The 27246-nt window shown below is 35.2% G+C and overlaps 1 protein-coding gene across 1 annotated transcript in view; it reads right to left on the bottom strand.

Moving 5' to 3' along the window:
• The window catches only part of myo5aa (myosin VAa), a 160270-nt gene that overhangs the window by 44475 nt on the left and 88549 nt on the right, over positions 1-27246 (bottom strand). The window contains exons 14-21 of the mRNA XM_056478058.1: positions 24031-24114; positions 9962-10120; positions 9770-9867; positions 7039-7125; positions 6833-6941; positions 6467-6678; positions 4080-4236; positions 221-460 (exon numbers count right to left, since the gene is read on the bottom strand). Of these exons, the coding sequence (XP_056334033.1) occupies positions 221-460; positions 4080-4236; positions 6467-6678; positions 6833-6941; positions 7039-7125; positions 9770-9867; positions 9962-10120; positions 24031-24114 (1146 nt within the window). The remainder of the gene's footprint in view (positions 1-220; positions 461-4079; positions 4237-6466; positions 6679-6832; positions 6942-7038; positions 7126-9769; positions 9868-9961; positions 10121-24030; positions 24115-27246) is intronic.

Here is a 27246-nt window from a genome sequence, read left to right as displayed (position 1 = left end):
ATATTTTATATTAATATATACTATTTATTACACCTACTTAGTGCAATAAAATATTATAAAAGCAACAAAATTACATTTCCAATAAAAACCACTCTATCCAAACCCTACACACTTTTCAAACCTTAAAAAAAACACATTAAAATTGAAGCATTCTTATTGATTTCCAGCACCCGGAGGAACCCTGTAATGCACCTCAGCATCCCAGAGTGAAGTGTTTTACCTGATCGTCTATCCTGCGCTGCAGCTGCATGATCTTGTTCTCCATGCCAATGTTGAGCTTCTTGAAGTGTTCGACAGAGCGTGCCTCGATCTTGAGCTTCTTGAGTTCTCGCTTGGCTCGCATTCGCCTGATGCAGCACTGCAGGTAAACTATGGCTTTGAGCGAGCGCTTGAACCATTGCCGAGCCAGCCAGCCACGCACCATCTTCTGAATAATGACAGCCTTGTGCTCACGCAGCAGCTAAAAAACACAAACACACAACAACACAAGATGAATAAACAACAATAATCAGACACCATAACAAAATAGACAAGTAAACAACAGTGATCATCCATTAATAGTTGAGTGGAATTTTCTCTTTTTCTTTTTCACACCTTCTGTCTTTTTAATTTGCAGATATTACACATCCTGCTTGGTAATCCGCTGCTGATCAACAGAGCTCAGATGGAAGAAAAATAGAGGAGAGGGAGACAAGTAAGAGTAATAATACAGCTTCAGCTGCTGTGGTCTGTCAGTGGGACAGTCCCGACACTGGAACAACCTGCTCCCCTGTGAGATCACATGACCAAACACATGAGGTCACCGCCACACTGTTACTTCATCCTGTTTATAGGCTGCAAAATAAACTTCCAAACTCCAAACTAGCAAAAAGCTAGGATGAAAAAGGAAGAATGCACTGAAAAAAGGATTCATTAGATTTACTTTAATATTTAAAGGTAAGTGCACTGTAAAAAAAAATACATGGTTGCACACAATTCGTTCTTGTTGTCTCAACACAAATGCATTAAGTTAGCATACAGATGATGCTACTGAGAATGTGCGAGTGAATGAACGTGACCACATGCAATGCTGCAGTACTGCGTGGTACAGCACAAAATGGTCTAACACAAGAAAGACATGACCAGCAGGGGGCAGTTATGTAACATAGTAAACTGTTATACTGCAGCAGCCAGAGCATATGAGCAGAGCTGAGTGGTGTGATGCTCTGCTAAGCATTCCGTTCCATGGTCTTGTGCTCCACTCTAATTGCCCGAAGCAAGTGCTTCGTTAACATTCCACTCACGCTCGCCGGTCAACCAATACCGCTAAGATCCCGCTGCGACATAAAATTTCTCTAGTAAATTAACCCTAATTTTTTACACATTTGGGCTACAACGGTTGTCCTTTGGTTCAATTTTGACCTGGTAGCTAGAGGTTTTATTGCAAGTGGGTCCAAACTGACCCAAAGGGAGCATTGTTTCATACACTGTGGGCTGAACATTACTCAATTTAATTTGTTTGTTTAAATTCAGCTCATATCAATTGTTTGCAACCACTGACCTAAAAAATGTGGTAATTGCAATGAATTTTTTTTTCAGTGTGTGTGGGAAGGACAACTGAATCAGACTGAATTCCTATTTCTGTTTTAAGCCTTCCTTTGACGTATGGGTCAAAATTACCCTTTTTAAAAAGTAGAAAACAGTAGTGTTTTTTTCTAAAATGACCCCAACATTAGAACAAAAATTATCATTTTGGTAACACTTTAGTTCACAATTCACAGTATTAACAAAGCATAAATTAACACTACTAGCTTAATAAATTACTAATTAGCTGTTTATTAATATTAAGGTAGAAGCTCATTTTGGGTTTTGGGTAAGACTAGGGATGCAGATTGAGATTATATTTTATAACTATTAATTATCAGTTAATAGCTTAATAATAGGTAAGTAATAAGCCAGTAGTTAATATAGTGAATTGTGACCTAAACTAAAGTGTTACCATAATTTTCTACTTTCATATTTCCATGCAGGCTGTACACATTTGGGCTACAACGGTTGTCCTTTGGGTCAATTTTGACCTGCTAGCTAGAGGTTTTATAGCAAGTGGGTCCAAACTGACCCAAAGGGAGCATTGTTTCAAACACTACGAAAAATAAAATGCAGGGTTATACACAATTCCTTCATGTTGTTACAACACAACTCCATTAAGTTAATGTACTGTAACTAACTTAAGTATATTAAACATTAAGCAATTCAGTTTCTCTCAAAAATCTCCAGAATTGTTTTGCTTCAGCTCATTTTTAATAAGTAGTTTGAACCAGCATCGTTTTATTTTGAGTGTGTTTGTAAACATTCTATATGGGCTGAATGTAAACAAACAAATTAGGTTGAACATTACTTAATTTAATTTGTTTGTTTAAAGTCAGCTTTAATTTGTTTGTTTAAAGTAGAGGTTTTATAGCTAGCAGGTCAAAATTTAACCAAAGGACAACCGTTGTACCCAAAACATGTACAGCCTTTAAGAAAATAGAAAACTATAAATTTTTATACTACAAAAACTACTGGCACACACACATGCACACTCCAACACACACAACCCCTCACACACACATGCCATAAGAATCTGCTTCTTTAACTGCTTATGAATTACTGTTTTACACTTATGCAGGTACTTTTAGTATTTTAGTATGCTTAACTTTATTCATAGACGAGTGTTGTTGATTAAACATTGATGAAACTCTTAACACTGATGAGGAAAGAAAAACCTAGACATTCATTGTATTTGTGATGAAAATTCTTGATGAAATTGCGAATTGAAATTACATTTAGCTGCTTTATAATAATTACCTTTTTAGGGATTTACACCTTTATTAATAGGACAGTGGAGAGTTACAAACAGGAAAGTGTGGGGGCAGAGATAGGGGAAGGATTGGAAAAGGAAATTGAGCCGGGAATCAAACCCGGGTCCCCGTGAGCATCTCGGTAATATGTGTTGACACACCAACCACTCTAGGCTAACGTTTAGCTGCTTTATCTCTAAGACAAGGGATAAAGTAAAAATAAAAGCATATAAACAAATAAGTAACATCTATTAGTAGTCTCTCTCGCTCTTTCTTAAAACACACTGTAGTTGGAACAAATGATGCTTATTCTTGCTTTTTCAAAATGCAATGCTGATTTATAATTGCGTTGCTAGCACAGTAAAATGTCAATTGGTGCAAATAGTCAGTTCAAGTATTAGTCAAGAAATATTCAGGGATTTTTTTTACTGGTTGTTTACTGTGCTATCACGAGATGAAAATGCTTTGTTAATTAACAATTTTTTGTCCTAATGTGTTGTAACTTTAATCGTAAGTTCAAACGTTTGGGATAAATTTTCATAAAGAAATTTCCAATGCTCACAAGGACTGGATTAACTAACCAAAAAACAGTTTAATTTCACTCTATAATCTGTAATTTTGTGAAATATTATTAAATCTTCTAACTTTAGCACCACAATTGAGTTTAATCATCTTCAGTGTCCTCTGATCCTTCAGAAATCATTTGAATTTTAGTGATCAAGAATCATTTCCCATTATTAATGACATTGAAAACTGTTGTTCTGCTTAATAAAAAAAAATACATTAATTTCCAAATAATTTTGATTAACAACGTTAAAAACAACCACATTTACTTGAAACAGCCAACTTTACTGACATCTCTACTTTCACTTTTGACCAAATTAACATATATTTGCTTAATAAAACCATACTGTTTTGAACTGTAGTGCAAGTTCTGTTTCGAATCATTCGAAACTCTGACTGCACCTTTAACACCATTCAATTCTCAAGAGGTGTAAATAACAGCTTTCACTGCTCATGCGTCCAATGCCTAAAATAATACTCTGGTTTCTAGTGTGTTAATTATAAACCACCCTGCCAGCATCGTATATTACTTTGATGTGCATTAACATACAAACAGCATAAGTATATGTTGCAATACTGGAAAAACAAATATGAGTAGAAAACAAACATATTTGTTTTTCAAATATGAAAAACAAATATGACTGACTGATTTATGAAAGTGAGAGAGTGGATTAGTATTTGTGATTTGCTCCTCACCGCTTTGTACAGCTGTCTGGCCATGTACGCTCTGAGAATGCACTGCATGGCCAGTGCGGCAGCCTGCTTGCGTTTGTAACACGTTTTCTGAACGTACATCCGCTGGTACTTCTGAATGATGATTGCTGCACGTGTGCGACGCAGGAATTTGGCAAGACTGTGGAGAAAGAAAGAACAACACAGACGTAAATGTTTTACCTAAATCTTATATTATATTATATTGCTATAGGTGTTTTAAGACATTAAAGGTGTTATAAGACATTCAATAGCCATTATTATTGAAACAAACAAATTTGGTAATAACTTATTTAATGCATGTGCTTATTTTGATGAAATTGGTCTCAAATTATTCCTTGGGTCATGCCGACAACACAAATACCAATTACAGTGCAGCTGTAATGTATTCCTAGCTCTTCACTTTTTCCACTTTTTTTAATGTTACAGCCTTATTTCAAAATGGATTAAATTAATTTAATTCCTCAAAATTCTACACACAATACCCCATAATGACAATGTGAAAAGGATTTTTTGAAATTGCTGCAAATTTTCAAAAAATTAAAAAGCTAAAAAAAAAAAAATCACGTGTACATAAGTATTCACAGCCTTTGCTCAGTACTTTGTTGATGCACCTTTGGCACCTCCAATCTTTTTGAATATTATGCCAGAAGCTTGGCAAATTTTTGCCCATTCCTCTTTGCAGTACCTCTCAAGCTCTATCAGGTTGGATGGGAAGTGAGGGTGTACAGCCATTTTCAGATCTCTCCAGAGATGTTCAATAGGATTTAGGTTTTGGTTCTGGCTGGGCCACTCAAGGACAATCACAGAGTTGTTGTGAAGCCACTCAATTGATATTTTGGTGGTGTGCTTTGGGTCATTGTCCTGCTGGAAGATGAACCGTCGCCCCAGTCAGTGGTCAAGAGCACTCTGAAGCAGGTTTTCATTCAGGATGTCTCTGTACATTGTGGCATTCATCTTTCCCTCTATCCTGACTAGTCTTCCAGTTCCTGCTGCATCACATCATGATGCTGTCACCCCCATGCTTCACTGTAGGGATGGTATTAGCCTGGTGATGAGCGGTACCTGGTTTTCTCCAAACATAACGCCTGGCATTCATTCCAAAGAGTTTAACTCAGCTTAGATGGCCAGCCAGCTCTAAGAAGAGTCCTGGTGGTTCCCAACATTTTTCACTTAAGGATGATGGAGGCCACTATGCTCATTGGAACTTTCAGAGCAGCAAAAATTTTTCTGTAACATTCCCCAGCCTTGTGGCCTTTTTTCCTACAGAAAATTCCTTTGCCTTCATGCTTGGTTTGTGCTTTGACATACACTGTGAACCCTGGGACCTAATATAGACAGGTGTAAACCTTTTCAAATCATGTCCAATCGACTGAATTTACCACAGGTGAACTCCAATTAAGCTGCTGAAACATTTCAAGAATGATCAGTGGAAACAGAATGTACCTGAGCTCAATTTAGAGCTTATGTACATGTCATTTTTCAGAGTATTTATTTGTAATAAATTTGCAACAATTAAAAAAAATATATTTTTTTTGTCATTATGAGGTATTGTGTGTAGAGTTTTAAGGAAATAAATGAATTGAATCCATTTTGCAATAAGGCTGTAACATTAAAAAACGTGGAAAAAGTGAAGCACTATGAATATTTTCTGGATGCACTGTATGCCATGATCTGCCAAACTTCCTGTCCGCCATATTGATTTAGTTCAAAACATTTTTTTTAACTCCTCCTAGACCGTTCAGACCATATAGACCACAAGTTATGGAATTCATGTGGATAGACAAAACTGTTGTCATTTAGCATATGCGCAAACTTGATGCAATGCTGCCAGATGACATTACATGCTAAATCACTGCAATGGTTTAAAGTAATGAAACCAAACTTAATGTGTGTGATCTAGACCTAACATTAACCAAACTACGTCAGTTTGACCCACATTATGGGTAAAATTGACAATTAAATTCTATCAATAGAAATCATACAAATTTTATCAAATGACTTTTGAATAGTTTTGTCTATTGTCATGAGACTGGTCTTGCTAGATTCCGTGGACCACACAGAGTACATTGATATAATTAATTCCATAATTGACTCGACTTCCTGTCCACCTTCTTGAATCAGTTTGAAAATGTGTTGTTTTGAACTCTCCATAGATCGTTAGCCCAATTTCCAGCAAATTTGGCTGCAAAAAAGGTTATAGAATTCTCCAGTTGCTCTGTAGCTTGTTGCTGTGCTTGTTTATGATGTGGCCGCGGAGCTGTTTGCTTGGCCCCGATAATTGCTGCTTGCAGCTATATTTTTTTAAATGATTCTGCATTTCACAAATGAAGTCTAGCTACGCCCACTATGCACTTGTCCCCGCCCCTCACCAGCGGGCCTGGTATCCACGGACAAATCTCTGGATAGTCGTGGCAGCATGCTTCATACGCAGGTACTTCTTGCGTGCCAGCCAGCAGCGGATGGTCTTCTGGATACGGATACAGGCAGCGCGCAACTTATCAGCACGCAGTTTCTCCAGGTATGCAACCTGACCTGCGCGGAAAAAGATCTTGGTCTTGCCAAACTGGTACTTATCTGGATCCTATCAGGAGGAAAGAAAAGAAGACAAAAATAAGACTGCTGTTATTTGGTTGCTATCATATTGAGTGTTTTTAAGCTACTTTTACTTATTACATTAATTATGCTCTTTCTATTGAGTTCACCCATATAGACTAGTATCAGTCTCAAACTTGTACCTGCACCAGTTTCTCCAAAACATTCTTACAGGTCATCTTCTTATCTGTCAGAACATCTTTTTGTTTCATCAGTACACGATACCTGCTAAAGAACTCTTGATATGTCCACCTGACAAACAAAAGCAGTAGCACAAACACAGACAAACAGTCAGAAAATGTGTAACAAAAGGGATTAAGGAATGGCTTTGTACAGATTTTTAGTGTACCTAGATGGAAAACCAGCTGCAGAGATGCGGATCGTTTCCAAAACTCCACAAGCACGCAGTTGCTGCACTGCCCTCTTAGGGTCAAACCTGGTAATAACAAATCATTTATAAATCTAGCAATACTGTTTTCTGTAGTCAAAACGGGTTCTGAAAAATATACTGCTAGAAACTGCACTGAAATTGATTTATTTATCATTATTAGTCTTGACCAAGCTAGATAGTATTTTGGGCTTGATTGCTATGGAATCATTATTTTTGCAAATACTGATTGAGGTTTTGATATAAAATCCCAAAGATTTCAAATTTTATATATAACAGTAAGTAACTGGACTAATTACTTTCTATATAAAAAACGTAATGAAATATATTTCACACAAAATTGTGTTTGAGTACTATGTATTTGTTTGATGCATTAGCTTTAGCTTAGCAAGTTAAACTTAGAAACATGCTAGATTATGATGTTTCTTGTGTGCTTTGAACATTCCCTCTAGGACTTTGTGGTTCTTGAGAACAAATAATAATAATAATAATAATAATAATAATAATAATAATAAATAAATAAATACATTAATGTACAAGATATTGGTGTAAATAACAGAATTGAAGCAAATAATGTCATATATTTTGAGAAAAGCATTGACAAAATCTGTAATTTCCAGCTGCAAATATTCTGTACAGTTGAAGTCAGAATTATTAGCCCCCCTTTGAATTTTTTTTCTTTTTAAAATATTTCCCAAATTGTGGTTAACAGAGCAAAGACATTTTCACAGTATGTCTGATAATATTTTTTCTTCTGGAGAAAGTCTTATTTGTTTTATTTCGGCAAGAATAAAAGCAGTTTTTAATTTTTTAAAAACCATTTTGAGGTCAACATTATTAGCCTTTTATATTTTATATATATATTTTGATAGTCTGCAGAACAAACCATAGTTATACAATAACTTGCCAAATTACCCTAACCTGCCTAGTTAACCTATTTAACCTAGTTAGGTCTTTAAATGTCACTTTAAGCTGTATGTATATATATATATATATATATATATATATATATATATATATATATATATATATATATATATATATACACACACAGACACACACACACCATTTTAAAAATGAATATTTATATCCATTTCTCAGTGAATATAGGTAATATTTTAGTGCATTTGACCAAAACTGATTTATTAAAGGGATACATTTATTAAAATAATATTTTAGTCACTGAAACAGACTTTAGAAATAGAAAGATAACACATTTAAATCTTTGCAAAGCATTGCAAAAAAGTACAAAATTTGAACCGAATTTTATATATATTTTTGTTTCTTTTGATTTTTGCTCTTTAAAAAATGTTTGTTTAATACATTTCCCTAAAATATTAATTTGGGCAAATTTTTGGACCATTTTCACAAATTATTCTGTCAGATTAACTCGAGATTTGAGATCTAATGGACAGTACTATATATGCACAAATGTATTTGAATTAAATAGAAAATATTCATGTAATTATATTATATAAGTGAAATTTATTATTATTATTATTATTATGCAATTTATTATTATTATTATGTTAATATTATGTCTCTACAAAATCCTGGATGCGCAGACACTGTTTGAAGAAGTGCCTAAAAGACTAAAAGAACATGTTAAGGAGGTCAACATGTACAAAAGTCTCAAATGAAGAATCACTTTTAACAATAACTTTACAACAAATTAAAAGAAGAAAATTATAGATAGTTTGTAGTTAAACAATTTTTTTCACTAACCCTAGTTAGACTCAATCCACCTTTAATATAATAAATAATTGGTAAATTTTGATAAGGGACAATAGTCTTATACTCTTCCTCTGTCATAATTAATTAATTCATTTTCTTTTCGGCTTAGTTAATTTATTAATCTGGGGCCTTTATTAATCTGCGGTCGCCACAGCAAAATGAAACGCCAACTTATCCAGCATATGTTTTACGCAGCAGATGCCCTTCCAGCTGCAACTCATCACTGGGAAACATCCATACATACTCATTCACACACATACACTACGGCCAAATTAGCTTACCCAATTCATTTATACTGCATGTCTTTGAATTGTAAAGGAAACCGGAGCACCTGGGGAAACCCCACACGAACACGGGGAGAACATGCAAACAGAAATGCCAACTGACCCAGTCGAGGCTCGAACCAATGACCTTCTTACTGTGAGGGGATTGTGCTACCCACTGTGCCACCGTAATAGTTTAGAATATTATTTAAGCAATTTTATTTAGGATTAGTTTGATCACAAATAAAAACGTATTGTTGCATAAAATGTATCAATTCAGTCAAATTTTCATCTACTTACATATAGGCATAGAAAATTAAGCAATTTATGTGAGCTCAACTTCATTGATGCTCTCTACATCAAGTTGCTCATTTACATAAAATCACACTTAAAGAAAATATAAGTATGTGTCAGCTGTGGTCGCTGCGGTCGCTGTTAAATATCTTAACACAAACTCTTTTAAAATGAACAACTTTCCTTTTTTGAGGGAACAGGAAATCTTCATTTCTAAATAATTCGTAATTTAATTAATTTATCTGTACTGTATACTCTATCTTGTACTGAACTAGAAAGCTAACTTCTAAATCCAAATATGCAAGCAGGAATATGCTTAAAAATATATGAAAACAGCTATCTAAAGCAGGGGGGAAAAAAGAAAGAGGTATACGTGGTAAAGAGAGGTAAAGAGAACATACGTGAAGGCATATTTGTAATCGTTGGGTTTAATGCAGCGAACATAATGAGGTGTGGTGGCATTCAGTGTCTCCATCAGCAGCTGCAGAGAGTTACGGAACTGCAGAAAGAGAGAAAGAGAAAGAGAAATTTAGCCACTGCTCATTAAAACTTATAGATATTCAACACAAGCAGAAAGAAGAACAGGTTTGCACCTGCAGTCCAACTGTCTTCTTGTGTTCTTTGCTGGCTTGGGTGGATTTGCCCTTGTCTGGTTTGACACTGAGGCGAGTACGTCCTCCTGGGCCAGTAGCAGCACCGGTTGGACTTGTGGCTTTCTCCTCATCATGGAACAGCTCCACCAGCAGGTCAAACTGGAAGTTACAGCCATGACAGAATTAACATATTAGCCAAATGAGGCAGCTAGATGGGCAGATGCTTTCATTTACTAGATGCATTTTTTACTTAAGCCCAAAGCACACTGTCAAATGCAGAGAATTTCAAAATATATTTATTTTTGAAGCTACTTGTGACTACAGAAATGGACTTTAAGATTTACTCTGATACTTCTCATTTATCTCCAAAAGTTATTATTAACAATAATGTCAGTGTGGTCACTTAAAATAGAGCTGCAGATAAATCTTCACTTTAGGCTGCATTTACACTGAAGATCTAGATGGTTAATTTTGTATTTTATTTTTTATTTTTTGATGACCTGCTTACATCATCTTTTAAAAGTGACTCGTACCTGATTGTCTGCATTTACACTGCACACGGCAAAGGTGCATTGACCAGGAAAAAAAAAAAAAAATGAGCAGGCGCTGACTGACAACTGATAATAAAAGAGCGCCCTTTTCTCTTTTCCTGAACTTAATCTGTTCACAGGGTTTCATTTTTAAATTATTTTTGATCAGTTGTTTAACTATAATTTATGACAGAAGTCCTCATTTGGCCATCCTCTATTAATCTAGGCCTTCTAAAACCAGTAGGCATCTTAATGTAATGTCCATGGCGTGATTTATGCACGTGATGTATGCAACAGTTTTCTACTTATTTTGGTTACATGGTGGATGTTGCACTCTCTTTCTCTCTCTCTCTCTCTCTCTCTCTCTCTCTCTCTCTCTCTCTCTCTCTCTCTCTCTCTCTCATTAACAGGCATAAATACTTGTGCTACATGACAAAATAGATGCTGTTTTAGTCCTCGTGTTAAGATAAATTTTTTTTTTTTTTTTACTTCCCAGGTTCTGCTGGTTGCAGTTATTGAATTTTCATTGTCAATCTTAAGCCAATTGTAATAGTTTGTTTTGGTTCACTTTAGAATTTCACCATCCGTCGCAGAGCACAGGGGACCAGAGTGAGTGCTCTAGCTTGCACATCCCCCCACCCCCCGGTCCAAGTTTTGGGACTGCTGAAGTCTGTTCCAAAATGAATGCGTCAGAGTTGACATCATTCAATACAGTTTTTAATGATGCGTGACTCGCATTGACAGGTAAAAATCCAATCTCTATTCTGATTGGCCAACATGGCTAGGTTCACACCAAACATGGCATTTTCACACATTCACGGCAAACGTATTGTGTATTCCACATTTTTTGACAGCTGAATAGTATTCTACCTCTGTTATATTGAAAAATGGGGGAAACTAATTTAAGCCAATAGTAATAGTTCACTTTAGAATTTTCCCAACCATCGCAGAGCCCAGGGGACCAGAGTAAGTCCTCCAGCTTGGCCCCCCTGGTCCAAGTTTTGTGACTCTGCTGAAGTGTGCTCCGAAATGAAAGCGTCAGAGTTGACGTCATTTGCTGCAGGTTTTAATGATGCGTGACTCACATTGACAATTGAAAATCCGATCTACCTGCTTACACTGCAGACACGAGAGCACGGATCCGATTCATATCGGGAAAAATTCCATATATGAACAAGGCCTGAATCTGATTTGGGTAAATCAGAATCCATGTGTTTTTTTCCTGCTTACACATACATGGGCCATATCCCATCTGTGCCACATGGTAGAAAAAAAAAATCGGAATTGAGTCACTTGAACCATGCAGTGTAAATGCAGCCTTTATATTCTATTGTCTTTTCTATACATAAAGACAAAATTATTGGTCTTCCTGGAGAACGGTAAATCTTTTTTTTAGATTTTTCCCAAGTGAGGTTTAACGGAGAGATTTTTAAAACATAATAATTGTAATAACCCATTTTTAATAACCAATTTCTTTTAGATTTGCCTATGACAATACATATTTTACTTGGGTATTCAGCTTGAAGTATAATTTAAAGGTTTAATTAGGTTAATAAGGTCAAGTAAGGTAAATTAAGCAAGTCAACAGTGGTTCAGTCTGTAGTCAATCAAAAAAGGAATCTTGATATTTTGACCTTAAATTAAAATAAAGTAAAATCTTTAATTCCAGCCAAACTAAAAGATATAACACTTACATAAAAATGGTAATAGAAAATACTTTAAAAAAATGTAAAGCTCTGTTCAAACATCACTTGGGAAAAAATTGAAAAATAATTAAGGGCTAATAATTTTGTCTTCAACTGAATGTTTAACAAAAACCTGGTTTGACCTTCTAACACATTGTACATTATCTCTACATATACATACAAAAAAGATGAATTGAGAAAACAAAATGGTATTTCTATTGCATCAAAACCCACTTTTGGCAATAAAAGAGTGTTTGTTGATTTATTATAATTTTTTTATTTATTTATTTTTTTACGAAAACAAACATAACAGCTTATTTTGTGGGGAATTATTTTTGTGGGAGCTTATTTATTAATTCTTTTGATCATTGCTGTGAAAGCCCAGCATCGCATGAGTACACCTTTTAACTTAATAATACTAATAACAACTAACTGCATGCACGTGATAAATCAGGTGTGTGCATTCTGTTCTGATGACACAGCTTGCATCAGAACCTAATGAATACTTTGCAATCGAATGAATACTTTGGGCTTAAGAAATGCAAAGGTCTTAGAAAAGAAAGGCAATTAATTAAACCTAATGTAATTTTACAGAAATATATAGCTAAATCCAGTCCTCACTCACATTCTCAGTACTTGATCCTGTTCTAAACATGTAATACTTTACAGGAGTGACAACCACATTCTACTTAAACAATAAAGCCACAAGAAGCACTGATTTTAAAACAAGTTGGATAAGTTGTTCAAAAATGAAGAGAAAGATTGACATTAATAGACATTATAAATTCACTTTAAACCATGGATTCACAGGACAAATCAAATTCATAAAACATTAATACAATTAACTTGGAAGATTTCATTAAATAAAACACACAAAAACAAATCTACTGATCTAATGTCAAAGAGGTGTGTTTATAGAATGTTTTACAATGTATTTAATTGTGGCTCATCAATCATAAATTAATGACTGGTTTATCAATTTAATAAAATTCACATAGTAAGCAAAGAATTATGAACATCAAAACAAGCAAATCATTATACAGTAGAACAGTAATGAAGGTCCATGTACTCTGATAATGTCCCCAGAGTCTCATTTACACTGATCGCGTGAATTCTGAGGGACTCTATATAGTGCTGGTACTAAGCAGCATGCAGACTAAGCAAAATAATAGTCCTTATGGGACTAAAACAGTTTAAACATCAAGCCCCAACACAGCAAACAAACTCTAGCTCTGTATCGCAATGCCATCTTGGTGCTTTTTACATTATTATTAATTTTTAGTATACAGTTTTTCTTTGTTCACCCAAAACATAATTTCTGTCATTATTGATTCTCCTTCAAGACATGTACGCTCTCATTTTTCGCATTGAGTTTCGCATTCCAACATTATGTTTAGCATCTTTCCCTTTGCAAATACGCCAAACAAACTAAAACGCTCTAAATAAATAAGTGTATACTGGTGTTTTAAGTGTATAGTTATTATATAGTACTATAGTGTTTTAAGCATCTCGGAATGAATCGATCGGTTAACGGTAAATTAACAGCTAACTTCAGTGTTTCTCAACCACGTTCCTGGAGGACCATCATCATTGCATGTTTTGGATGTCTCATTTGTCTTTCACACCCATTACAGGTCTTTCAGTCTCTGCTAATGAGCTGATGGTCTGAATCAGGTGTGTTTGGTTAAGGACACATGTAAAATGTGCCAAGCTGGTGGTCCTCCAGGAATAGGTTGAGAAACACTGTGCTAGTTGATCTTTAGTTTAAAAATGTGCATAATATTCAACATTTTTGTAGTAGATAATAGAATTCTTTAGATTTATGTAGAGACACATTTGCACACCTTTTTGTGAAAGTTTTTTTTTTGATTTTTATTCGATGTTTGACAAGGCTATGCAAATCGCCACTATTTTTAGGCCCCTTTCCACATTTTATTTCTATGCGGTTTCACTTTTTACGCAAAAAACAGAGTATCAGGGGACTGAAACCAAAACTTTCTGAAAACTCCGGGCAGAATGAAGATTTTCTCTTCATGTTTTTGCTTCATGACATCAGCATATGCACCGTTTCGGCAAACGTACTGTGTATTCCAGATTTTTCAACAGTTGAATTGTATTCTGACTCTGTTGGATTAAAAAACGGGGAAAACTATATAAAAATATAAATTTAAGTGTGGATATGGTCTTAGGGTAATTGTTTGCTTTTTTATTATTTACTATAAACTGAGTACGAGTAAATATTGACAGAATCTTAATTTCTGGGTCTCTTTAAGAGCATTAATTTAGTCCATTGATTCTCAATTCCGGTCCTTTGCCTCTTTGCAATTACGGAATTTTGATTGCCAATCTTAAGCCAATGCTAATAGTTTGTTTTGTTTCACTTTAGAATTTCTCCAACTGTCGCAGAGCACAGGGGACCAGAGTGACTGCTCCAGCTTGACCCCGTATCCTTGCGTATCCAGGCGCGTTTGGGCATGAGGACCGGAATTGAGAACCTTTAGTCAAAAGGACAAACAAGCTAGCTACATCTCAAAATATTTAGAGCTAGACATATATTTCATTCTATCTAAGCAGCTGAGTTTGTTTGTATGGTGTGTGGACTCTAGAGCTCAAACCAGTTTTTTTTCCTACAGAATCAATGCAGTGTTCAATAAGATTCTGTCCTGCACAGCAGAAAGCAGCAGACTCAACATGCTGACACACACGCACACTCTCTCTCACTCATACGCACACACACACACACACACACTTGTTAACATGCATTCCATCTTAGTTTTTGTAGCTACTAGAAAATAGTGATATTAGACAGATAATAGCACTAAAGAGAGCATTTATAGGCTAAGTTTTACCTTCTGCAGGGGTACAGGTTGTCATGTTGACATATAACACATAGACAACATGACATGATGAGAAAACAGAAACAGAATTAACAAAAGCAGAAAATACAGATACATCAGACAGATGTATAGTAGTGTACTTGAACAGCAAAGCAGCTCAGACAACAGCTCGGAAACACATAATGTTGGCTTGACAAATTCAGTATACTTAAATGAAAAAAAAAAATAGATTAGCTGGATTTGCTGTAATCCCAAAACCTGAGAATACAGGGTACATACAATCTTAAATTCCTCTTAAAGGCAAGGTTTAACCAAAAACGAGGTTGCTGTTAATTTAATCATCCTCATAACATTTAAAATATAGATCAGTAGAACTTTATATGGTTTTAATATAAAAACTGTGGTGTTGGTGTCTTATAAAATGCAAGTAATTGCAAAACAAAAATTATATACAGGCAAAACAAAATTAATACTAGTGACTTTTGGCCAAACATTGAGATCTTATAAAGTGAAACAACTGGAAACCTTATTTATGACATATGACAACAGCTTAAGTTTCTGTCATACATTGATATACACTCACCGGCCTTGTCATTATGTACACCTGTCCAACTGCTCGTTAATGCAAATTTCTAATCAGCCAATCACATGGTAGTAACTCAATGCATTTAGGCATGTAGACATGGTCAAGACGATCTGCTGCAGTTTAAACTGAGCATCAGAATGAGGAAGAAAAGTGATTTAAGTGACTTTGAATGTGGCATGGTTGTTGGTGCCAGACAGGCTGGTCTGAGTATTTTAGAAACTGCTGATCTACTGGGACTTTCATGCACATCCATCTCTAGGGTTTACAGAGATGGTCTGAAAAAGAGAAAATATGCAGTGAGCGGCAGTTCTGTGGGTGCAAATGCCTTGTTGATGCCAGACGTCAGAGGAGAATGGCCAGACTGATTCCAGCTGATAGAAAGGCAACAGTAACAACATGTCGAACATTGAGGCAGATGGGCAACAGCAGCAGATTGAAAAACGTTGCCTGGTCTGATGAGTCTCCATTTCTGCTGCAACATTCGGATGGTAGGGTCAGAATTTGGCGTCAACAATATGAAAGCATGGATCCATCCTGCCTTTTTCAACGGTTCAGGCTGGTAGTGATGGTGTAATGGTGTGGGAGATATTTTCATGGCACACTTTGTGCTCATTACTACCAATTGAGCATTGTGTCAATGCCACAGCCTACCTGAGTATTGTTGCTGACTATACCTTTATGACCACAGTGAACCCATCCTCTGATGGCATGTTCCAACAGCATAACATGAATCATCTCAAAATGGTTTCTTGAACATGACATTGAGTTCACTGTACCCTAATAAAGTGGCCGATGAGTGCATACTTTATGAATCACCCATGACAACATAAAATCGTTTTTAATGTTGAAGAATTGAAGAAAAAAGTATACATCAACTAACAGCTAATTTATATTCTTGTGTAAATTATACTGTCTAACATCTTTTTGCACATGTACAGAAAAACATTCGCAGGTTTTGTCAAGCCAACATCAAATTGTCTTTTAAAGAACACATGTATTCTCTTCAGATTAAATTCTTCATATTGTTCATTATTAGCTGGTGTCTGGCTTCAAATCCATATGAAAACATAAATGTGTACATGGTAGATGAAGTAAGCAAACACACACACAGTAATATGAACTGATGATCAATGATATGAATGAGAAGCAAAAATGAATACGGTAAAGGAGTGAAGGATTTGGATTAACCACTAACAAACTGATCTGGATAAGCACCAGAGAGCCGAGCCTATTACTGATATGAATTGTTAATAACAACTGAAACAGCACTTTACTTAAAGACAAATTCCATCAATCAAATTGAGTTGAGGCATTATTATTATTCAGTCTGGATTAGTACAGCATGTGTTTGCTCTTACCGCACACATTTACTGTCTCACGCTGAGGAGAGAAATCATTAGAAAGCATTCAAGAACCCCCAGATACAGAAGAAAATTATTATTATTATTATTTACAAAGAATTCAATTCAATTCACCTTTATTTGTATAGCGGTTTTACAATGTAGATTGTGTCAAAGCAGCTTCACATAAAATATCATAGTACATTGAAACAGTGCAGTTCAGTTTTCAGAGCTTAAGTTCAGTTCAGTTTAGCTCAGTTCAGTGTGGTTTAATAATCACTACTGAGTCCAAATACTGAAGAGCAAATCAGACAGCACTTTCAGGTTTACTTACGTTTTCTTAACCAACATATTAGTGTATACATTTTAAAGTTCAACTCTTGTTATTATTCAATACTAGAGGTGTAACGGATCACAAAAAATCTCACAGTTCGGATCATATTACGTTTTTTTTGTCAATCAGACCATTTTTTCAAATCAGCCAAAAAGGGGAGGAGACAAATGTAATTTGCTTTCCATTTATTACAAAAACAGTACTGCAAGACACTTTTGGTTTTAACAAACAGAACTTAGAACCTGTAATTTTATTAAAAATAAAATGAAGAAATAATTAGCTAAATAAAAACAAACTGTAAAATATTCAGTACTGTTAAAAATTCACTGTTACTACTACTGTTGCTGATAATGCTATGTGTAGAAATCTAACATTATAATTTGTACAACCCATATTTATTTTTAGTCTTATTTTCAATAAATGGTTCAGTTATTCACTCATAAATCTTTCATTGCTAGATGTGTCATTTGTGAAGAATTATTTAGTGGCATATTTTTGATGGCTGGTTGTCACCACCTATTGGTTAAATAATATAATTGCTGCCTACAATTTTTATTTTTGAGCATTGTTAAATGCATGACTGTGATTTTAATCTTTACCATAAACATCAGTGGTTATATCTAAACTATAAACTGTTATCCCAGTACTTCTGTGTTATCTTGCTGTTTGTAAACTAAAGACTGAATCTCTTTCTTGATTTTTCAAACACAGATTTGAATGCAGCCACTCAAAGGATTCATAAACATGCAAATCACCATCATTTATAATTCATATTGAGTGGGTGTTGAGATTCTGATCTTTTAATGATTAATTGTGCAACGTATACTCTATGCATTGAAGAGCCCCTATCATGGGTTTTCGAAAAGGACCTTCCATGCAGTGTGTAACACAGCTCTAAGTAAAGTGAAATATCCAGATAATGCTTAAATCTAAAAGTGCACAGTGTTTAAAACTACTGATTCATTTATAAAAGAGTCGACTCATAGTGGTTCGAATAAATCACCACTGTAACGATAGCCGTGTAGGCATGACGTCGATAAGGAACTCAAGCCCTGTCCATTTGCTGTGTGCGCAGACCCACGAAAAATAAAACCCCCGGCCCCGCCCACAAAAACTGTAGAAAGAAAAAGCGGAAGACAAACACTGTAGCAGATCTCAGTTGAAGTCGTGTAGATGATGTGCTCTGAAGTGTGAGGGAAAGTTAGTGCTAATTTCCCTACACAAAGATGAGTCTGTGAAGAGTCAGTGGTTGAAGTTTATTTTTGCAAAAATACCCCAGCATTATAGCCCCAGCCTTGTGCTGTGTCATATTTTTGATGAGTCCTTCAGCAATCTACACACTTACAATGGGCGATTCGTTTGTTAAAGGAAGGATCAGAAAAGACTTTATTTTATATACAAGACATACATTTTATATACATTTTGTATTTGACAGAAACACAGTATTTGACATTACAGCATTCATGGATCAGTTCCTTCCTCTATTTCACAAGTATAAGTAAGTGTGATTAAAATGGTTGCCTCGTTTTTTCTAGCTTCCAAATTATGTATTTAATTGTGTTTTGTTACTTGTTACTTGGCGCTTATACTGTATCTGGTTAACTCTATATATTCTAATATTGCGTCTAAAGGCACGTTGAAAACGTAACACATGTCGCTTGTACTGTATCTGGTTAGCTCTTTATAGTCTAATATTGCGTCTAAAGCCATGTTGAAAACGTGACGTGTGTCACTTGTACTGCATCTGGTTAACTCTTTATATTCTAATATTGTGTCTAAAGCCATGTTGAAAACATGACACGTGTCGCTTGTACTGCATCTGGTTAACTCTTTATATTCTTATTTTGCATCTAAAGCCACGTTGAAAACGTGATGCTTGTACTGTATCTGGTTAACTCTTTATATTCGTATTTTGCGTCTAAAGCCACTTTGAAAACGTGACGCGTGTCGCCTGTACTGTCTCTGGTTAACTCTTTATATTCCTATTTTGTGTCTAAAGCCACTTTGAAAACGTGACGCGTGTCGCCTGTACTGTCTCTGGGTAACTCTTTATATTCCTATTTTGTGTCTAAAGCCTCATAGAAAACGTGACACGTGTTGCTTGTACTGTATCTGTTTAACTCTTTAAATTCTAATATTGCGTCTAAAGCCACGTTGAAAACATGATGCGTGTCGCTTGTACTATATCTGGTTAACTCTTTATATTCTAATACTGCGTCTAAAGCCACATTGAAAATGTGACGCATGATGCTTGTACTGTCTCTGGTTAACTCTTTATATTCTAATACTGCGTCTAAAGCCACGTTGAAAACGTGATGCATGTTGCTTGTACTGTCTCTGGTTAACTCTTTATATTCTAATATTGCGTCTATAGCCACGTTGAAAACGTGACGCATGTAGCTTGTACGGTATCTGGTTAACTCTATAAATTCTAATATTGCATCTAAAGCCACTTTGAAAACGTGACGCGTGTCGCTTGTACTATATCTGGTTAACTCTCTATATTCGTATTTTGCGTCTAAAGCCACGTTGAAAACGTGACACCTGTCGCTTGTACTGTATCTGCTTAACTCTTTATATTCTTATTTTGCATCTAAAGCCACGTTGAAAACATGACGTGTGTCGCTTGTACTGTATCTGCTTAACTCCTTATATTCTTATTTTGCATCTAAAACCACGTTGAAAACGTGACGCATGACTCTTGTACAGTTTCTGGTTAGCTGTTTAAATTCTAATATTGCGTCTAAAGCCACGTTGAAAACGTGACGCATGATGCTTGTACTATATCTGGTTAACTCTTTATATTCTAATACTGCGTCTAAAGCCATGTTGAAGACGTGACGCGTGTCGCTTGTACTGTATCTGGTTAACTCTTTATATTCTAATATTGCATCTAAAGCCACGTTGAAAACGTGACGCGTGTCGCTTGTACTGTATCTGGTTAACTCTTTATATTCTGATATTGCGTCTGAAGCCATATTGAAAACGTGACGCATGTCGCTTGTACAGTATCTGGTTAGCTCTTTATATTCTTATTTTGCGTTTAAAGCCACGTTGAAAACGTGATGCGTATCGCTTGTACTATATCTGGTTAACTCTTTATATTCTAATACTGCGTCTAAAGCCACATTGAAAATGTGACGCATGATGCTTGTACTGTCTCTGGTTAACTCTTTATATTCTAATATTGCGTCTAAAACCATGTTGAAAACGTGACGCATGACTCTTGTACAGTTTCTGGTTAACTGTTTAAATTCTAATATTGCGTCTAAAGCCACGTTGAAAACGTGACGCATGATGCTTGTACTATATCTGGTTAACTCTTTATATTCTAATACTGCGTCTAAAGCCACGTTTAAGACGTGACGCGTGTCGCTTGTACTGTATCTGGTTAACTCTTTATATTCTAATATTGCATCTAAAGCCACGTTGAAAACGTGACGCGTGTCGCTTGTACTGTATCTGGTAAACTCTTTATATTCTGATATTGCGTCTGAAGCCATATTGAAAACGTGACGCATGTCGCTTGTACAGTATCTGGTTAGCTCTTTATATTCTTATTTTGCGTTTAAAGCCACGTTGAAAACTTGATGCGTGTCGCTTGTACTATATCTGGTTAACTCTTTATATTCTAATACTGCGCCCGAAGCCATGTTGAAAACATGATGCGTGTCGCTTGTACTATATCTGGTTAACTCTTTATATTCTAATACTGCGCCCAAAGCCATGTTGAAAACATGATGCGTGTCGCTTGTACTATATCTGGTTAACTCTTTATATTTTAGTACTGCGTCTAAAGCCACATTGAAAATGTGACGCATGATGCTTGTACTGTCTCTGGTTAACTCTTTATATTCTAATATTGCGTCTAAAACCACGTTGAAAACGTGACGCATGCATCTTGTACAGTTTCTGGTTAACTGTTTAAATTCTAATATTGCGTCTAAAGCCACGTTGAAAACGTGACGCATGATGCTTGTACTATATCTGGTTAACTCTTTATATTCTAATACTGCGTCTAAAGCCACATTGAAAACGTGACGCATGTCGCTTGTACAGTATCTGGTTAACTCTTTATAATCTAATATTGCGTCTAAAGCCACGTTGAAAACATGATGCGTGTCGCTTGTACTGTATCTGGTTAACTCTTTATATTCTAATACTGCGCCTAAAGCCACGTTGAAAACATGACGCGTGTCGCTTGTACTGTATCTGGTTAAACCTTTATATTCTAATATTGCATCTAAAGCCACGTTGAAAACGTGACACGTGTTGCTTGTACTTTATCTGGTTAACTCTTTATATTCTAATATTGCATCTAAAGCCACGTTGAAAACGTGACGCGTGTTGCTTGTACTGTATCTGGTTAACTCTTTATATTCTAATATTGCGTTTAAAGCCACGTTGAAATCGTGACGCGTGTTGCTTGTACTGTATCTGGTTAACTCTTTATATTCTAATATTGCATCTAAAGCCACGTTGAAAACATGACATGTGTTGCTTGTAATGTATCTGGTTAACTCTTTATATTTCTATTTTGCATCTAAAGCCTCGTTGAAAACGTGACGCGTGTCGCTTGTACGGTCTCTGGTTAACTCTTTATATTCTAATACTGTGTCTAAAGCCATGCTGAAAACCTGACGTGTGTCGCTTGTACTGTATCTGGTTAACTCTTTATATTCTAATATTGTGTCTAAAGCCACGTTGAAAACGTGACGCATGTCTCTTGTACGGTCTCGTGTTAACTCTTTATATTCTAATAATGCATCCAAAACCACGTTGAAAACCTGACGTGTGTCGCTTGGACTGTATCTGGTTAACTCTTTATATTCTAATATTGCGTCTAAAGCCACGGTGAAAACGTGACACATGTCGCTTGTCCTGTATCTGGTTAACTCTTTATATTCCTATTTTGCTTCTAAAGCCACATTGAAAATGTGACGGGTGTCGCTTGTACTGTATCTGGTTAACTCTTTAAATTCTAATATTGTGTCTAAAGCCACGTTGAAAACGTGACGCGTGCCGCTTGTACTGTCTCTGGTTAACTCTTTATATTCTAATATTGCGTCTGAAGTCACGTTGAAAATGTGACGCATGCCGCTTTGTTTAAGGATTTAAATGAATTTGTGAGCTCGCGATGCACTGCCGTTCGTCATTGCTATGGCCACCATCAGCTGTTCCTACACACGTGCTTCAGTCAAGTTTCAAAATAGTTTAGCTTTTGCCACTGTGTGGATTAAAACTGAATGTGTGTCTGTTTTTACTTAAGGTTAAGAATAGAGCAATATGCTGGTGTTAAACTGCATTGCTTTATTGCATTCCTGCATTGGGCTCACACATACACTCTGCACACTGACTACTTAAAAATTTTTGATTGGCCATGGTGGACATTTCTCTCTGTCTCGCGCTGAATGCAGTCGACCAATCACAACAGACTGGGTCATTAGACCAATCAGCGCAGATTAGCATTGTGCTAAAGAGGGGTTTGGGAACAATTATTTACTAATTATTTTTGGGATAATTAGGTAAAAATAAATGCATATTGTAAGACAATGAAAGTGTTTTTTGACCTTGCATACATATCAGACTTTTGTTGGAGATCCCCAAAACCAAAATATGACTCTTTTAAATGCATAATAGGGGGTATTTAATGCAGTATAAACAAGTAGGGACAGAAATCACCTTTAATAACACAAAAATTAATAACCAGCACCTTCTAAAAAACCCACCACATTCCGAATAACCTACCACAAATTGTTCCATCATCCTCATATTTTACAGGAAAGCCTAAAAGCTTTCATACATGTGATTTGAATGATGTGAAAGGCAATCTCTCTGCGATCATTACAAATTTAGCATTAAACTACAAGTGAAAAAAAGTATTAATCCGCAGGTCACCTGTGTTCCGAACTGTGGGTTGTGATCCGTACGAATTGCAGATCAACTGTGATCCTTTACACCCCTATAAGTTACTAGTGCCCAATAATGCTAGCATATATTTAGTAGGCACTATTATTTCATGAATGAGTATTTAATATATAAGAACTAGAATCTTTTAAAACTGCCTAAACAATATATCAATGAATAAGTGTAGTAATTAATGAAATACATAAATACAGATACTACTAATGAGTCTTACAGATGAAATGCTGAAGTGGCTTGCTATAGCACTGTACCTTTGTCTGCCATGTGTAATTGTGAAATATTTTAGAATACCTTCCACATAACACACCCCTGGCCCTAAAGGCACAGTTGAAGGCATGAGTTTGACATCCTAATAGGTTTGCAGGTATGCAGTGGTTTTCTGTCTGAACGTGTTTAAAGAGCAGTCTGATACAGAACTGCTGAGTCATGCTAAAACTAGTAAACAGCTCTATTCTGTTGACACACTAGATGCTAAATGTGTGAACTAAGACAGGACAAGGATACTTAATGACTAAACAACTAGAAATAAGAATGTATACACCCTGAGCTGTAAAAATTTAATGCTGAAACTGTGCCACCAGACTGAACTAATAATTCTTGAGCAGCAGGTGGCAGCCTTTCATCGACCGTCTCAGACTTTGAGCCTCATTTAAGGTCAAAAAAAAAGGAATGAATAAACCCTGTTTAGGGCTGATTTTATGATTTTATGGCTGGTTTCTCTAGTAGGTAATAATTTCATCAAATCATATTAGTTTCAGATTCATAAACAGCTATATGATCTACTGTACTGTAAAAATGGGCAGATGTCAGAATGACACTGATATTCACTCACCTTACTGGCCTTCAGAACATTTATCTGCTCCTCGTTCACCGTGTCTTTATTCTTCTCCAGAAAACCATCACACTGATACTCCACCTGACAGACACAGAGAAATAATAGACGTTACTTTGTTGGAAAGACAACTCATAAATGTGTATTTTCTATCTCTGCAGTGATAAAAAAAAAATAATACTTCTACATTCTTCAAAAGACAAAAGAATGTATTTAGAATGTAAGATTTTAGTTTTAGCTAAAGTTTTAGCTAAAGTTTATATTTTTACATTTTATATAGTTTTATGAAATATTAGAGAATCATTGCTTCTATTATAGAATATAGTGGGAGATTTTATTCCTCTTTTTATTTACATTTAATAAGTTAGTTACTAAGTTGTGTTTAGTGTATTTATTTAATTTTAATTATATTTATAATGATATTTATAATTATTTACTCTCTAAGTTTTATTTTAGTGTCATTGTAACTATTAAAGTCTATCTATCTATCTATCTATCTATCTATCTATCTATCTATCTATCTATCTATCTATCTATCTATCTATCTATCTATCTATCTATCTATCTATCTATCTATCTATCTAACTGTCTGTCTGTCTGTCTGTCTGTCTGTCTGTATAGACATACAGTACAGTGCTCAGTATATACCTGTATGAGTACACCGCCCACAAATTTATTTTCATTCAAATTGATATTTTCTATTGGATGCTTTCTAATATTATATTTGTGCATAAACATTAGTTTAGTCAGTACTAAAACCAAATCTGTAGCTAATCTAACAAAATAACTTACGATAATGGTTAAAAAATAAGCAGCCCAAATGTATGTTAGGGAAAAATACTAAATACAATTTTCAGAAATAGCAAAAATCAAGAGAAATAAAAAATATATATACAATTTTGTAGTTGTAAATGTTTGTAGTTTGTAATTCTTTTTGCAATATTTTGCATGAATTTAAATGTATTATCTTTCCATTTCTAAAGTATTATTTTAATAAATAGATCTATATAATAATTCTGTTTTGTTCAAATGCACCAATATATATTACCCATATTCATTGAGAAACAGATAAAAATATTCATTTTCAAAATGGGTATACTCATATATGCTGAGCACTGTACATAGGTTACTACTATAAAGCGTCAACAAGCTTTGTTTTCAGAAAAATCATAACTAAAAGTCTATTCCAACACTGTATAAATTATCTATTATATTAAATGTATATTATTTTGAGTGTTGTGTATATCAGTAGTGCTTATTAGTGATGCCTGATTTAATCTTGATGATGTTTAAGAAAGCACCTGCTTAAGTTCAAGCTCAGGTTTGACTGTGTGTATTGAATGTCTACCGCACACTCTAAATGTGTCTTATGACCCTTCGTGTCCATCAGCGTTTCCTCAGATATTGAACACCATTTCTAAAAACAGATCTGTAGCCTTCATGTGAAGAGGTTTGCAGAAACTCGGCGTCATACAAACAGCAGTCATTCATATGAATGAGACTTGAGTCAGCTGTTTACATCCAGTGGTTAGCATGTTGCTAAGCTAACAGTATGACACTAAAATAAGCTGTATTTAAAAACTATTCAACTATATTAAGGTGTATTTTTAGAACATAGTTTACAACAGAAGTGTACTTATTTTATATGAGGTGTAATTAACTTCTAAAATGTCAATCAGCTTTAGTCAACAGTAGTTGCTTGTCTGTTACTGTACAGCTATGGAAGATATTAAAGGGACAGATCACCCAAAAATCAAAATGTACTCACTATTTACTCACCCTCGAATGATTTCAAACCTGTTTAAGTTTCTTTATTCTGATGAACACTAAAAAGATACTTTGAAGAAAGATGAAAACTTGTAACTATTGACTTCCATATGATTAGTTTTTGGAAGTCAATGGTTACAGGTTTTCATCTTTCTTCAAAATATCTTTTTGGTGTCCATCAGAATAAAGAAACTCAAAGAGGTTTGAAACAAGTACAGGGTGAGTAAATGATGACAGAATTTTCATTTTTGGTTGAACTATCCCTTTAAGACAGTGTTTCTCAACCACGTTCTTGGAGGATCACCAACACTGCATGTTTTGGATGTCTACTTTGTCTGTCACACCCATTACAGGTATTTCAGTCTCTGCTAATGAGCTGATCATCTGAATCAGGTGTGTTTCGATAAGGAGACATGGAAAATATGTAGACCTGGTAGTCTTCAGGAACGTGGTTGAGAAACACTGCTTTAAGAGACCACTTGAAAATGTTCTCCAGAAATACTATTTAATATATAATCGTTGTTTGTTTTGTTCTGCAAACTACTCATGTCATTTCTTATAAATTTCAAATAAAACTGTAAAAAAAAATGACAATTGGTCAAAATCACAAAATGGTGGCATGCTTTCAAACATGATTATATTCATTTTTAGACAACATTAACAATGTTTTAACTTTAGAGTAAAGGCCGATGCACACCGGGACGCTTTTTCCGTCGACGTTTAACGCCTCGTGACTAAATAAAGGGCACCGATGTGATCATGCACACCAACGTGTTTTTGTTTTGCGCAAGCGCAAAACTGTCAATGAGGTGGAGCTGCTTATTGCACTGGTGAACAATAATCATTCCTTCATTGCTAGAGCTGAAGCTGCCATTTGAACAATCCATAACAACAAGCGTGTCAACTTTGTCTTCTTCTTATGTGTTTCAAGCATGTGTCAGAAGCTTAAAGTTGTCTAGTGCCATCTAAAGTCAGTCTAAAGTGATTTTGCATACTCTTCCGCTCGACGGCATTGAAAATCGCTTGCGTTTGAATCCGGAAAAAAAAAAAGTCTCAAAAAATGCTGACGATAAATGCAAACGAAAAGCGTCTCGATGCGTACAAGCCTTTAGGAAAGCAATTTGAAAAAAAAAAAATGGGCAAAAAAAACAACTTTAAAAAAAATTATAGTTTTTAGAAAATAATAATGCTATAATTTGAAAAAGAGAGATTTTTTTAATGCAGTTATGTGTTCATGTAATTTCTTTATGTTTCTTTTGTATATGACATTTAACTAAATAAAAACGAAAAATGCTGCTAAAAAGGCGGCAACACCAAAGCTCCAAAAATACCAATTTATTGAATCAAAAAGGCTGATATAAGGCGTGTAACATTTTGACCACATCGGTTCTTCATCACACAGCGTTCATCACAGTCTGTTGCTCTTTTTTATATACTTCTGGATTACAA

Source organism: Danio aesculapii, chromosome 18, assembly GCF_903798145.1.
Source record: "Danio aesculapii chromosome 18, fDanAes4.1, whole genome shotgun sequence".
Classification (NCBI taxonomy): domain Eukaryota; kingdom Metazoa; phylum Chordata; class Actinopteri; order Cypriniformes; family Danionidae; genus Danio; species Danio aesculapii.
The sequence above is the reverse complement of the archived record's forward strand: the minus strand, read 5'-3'. Positions and strand labels throughout refer to the sequence as shown.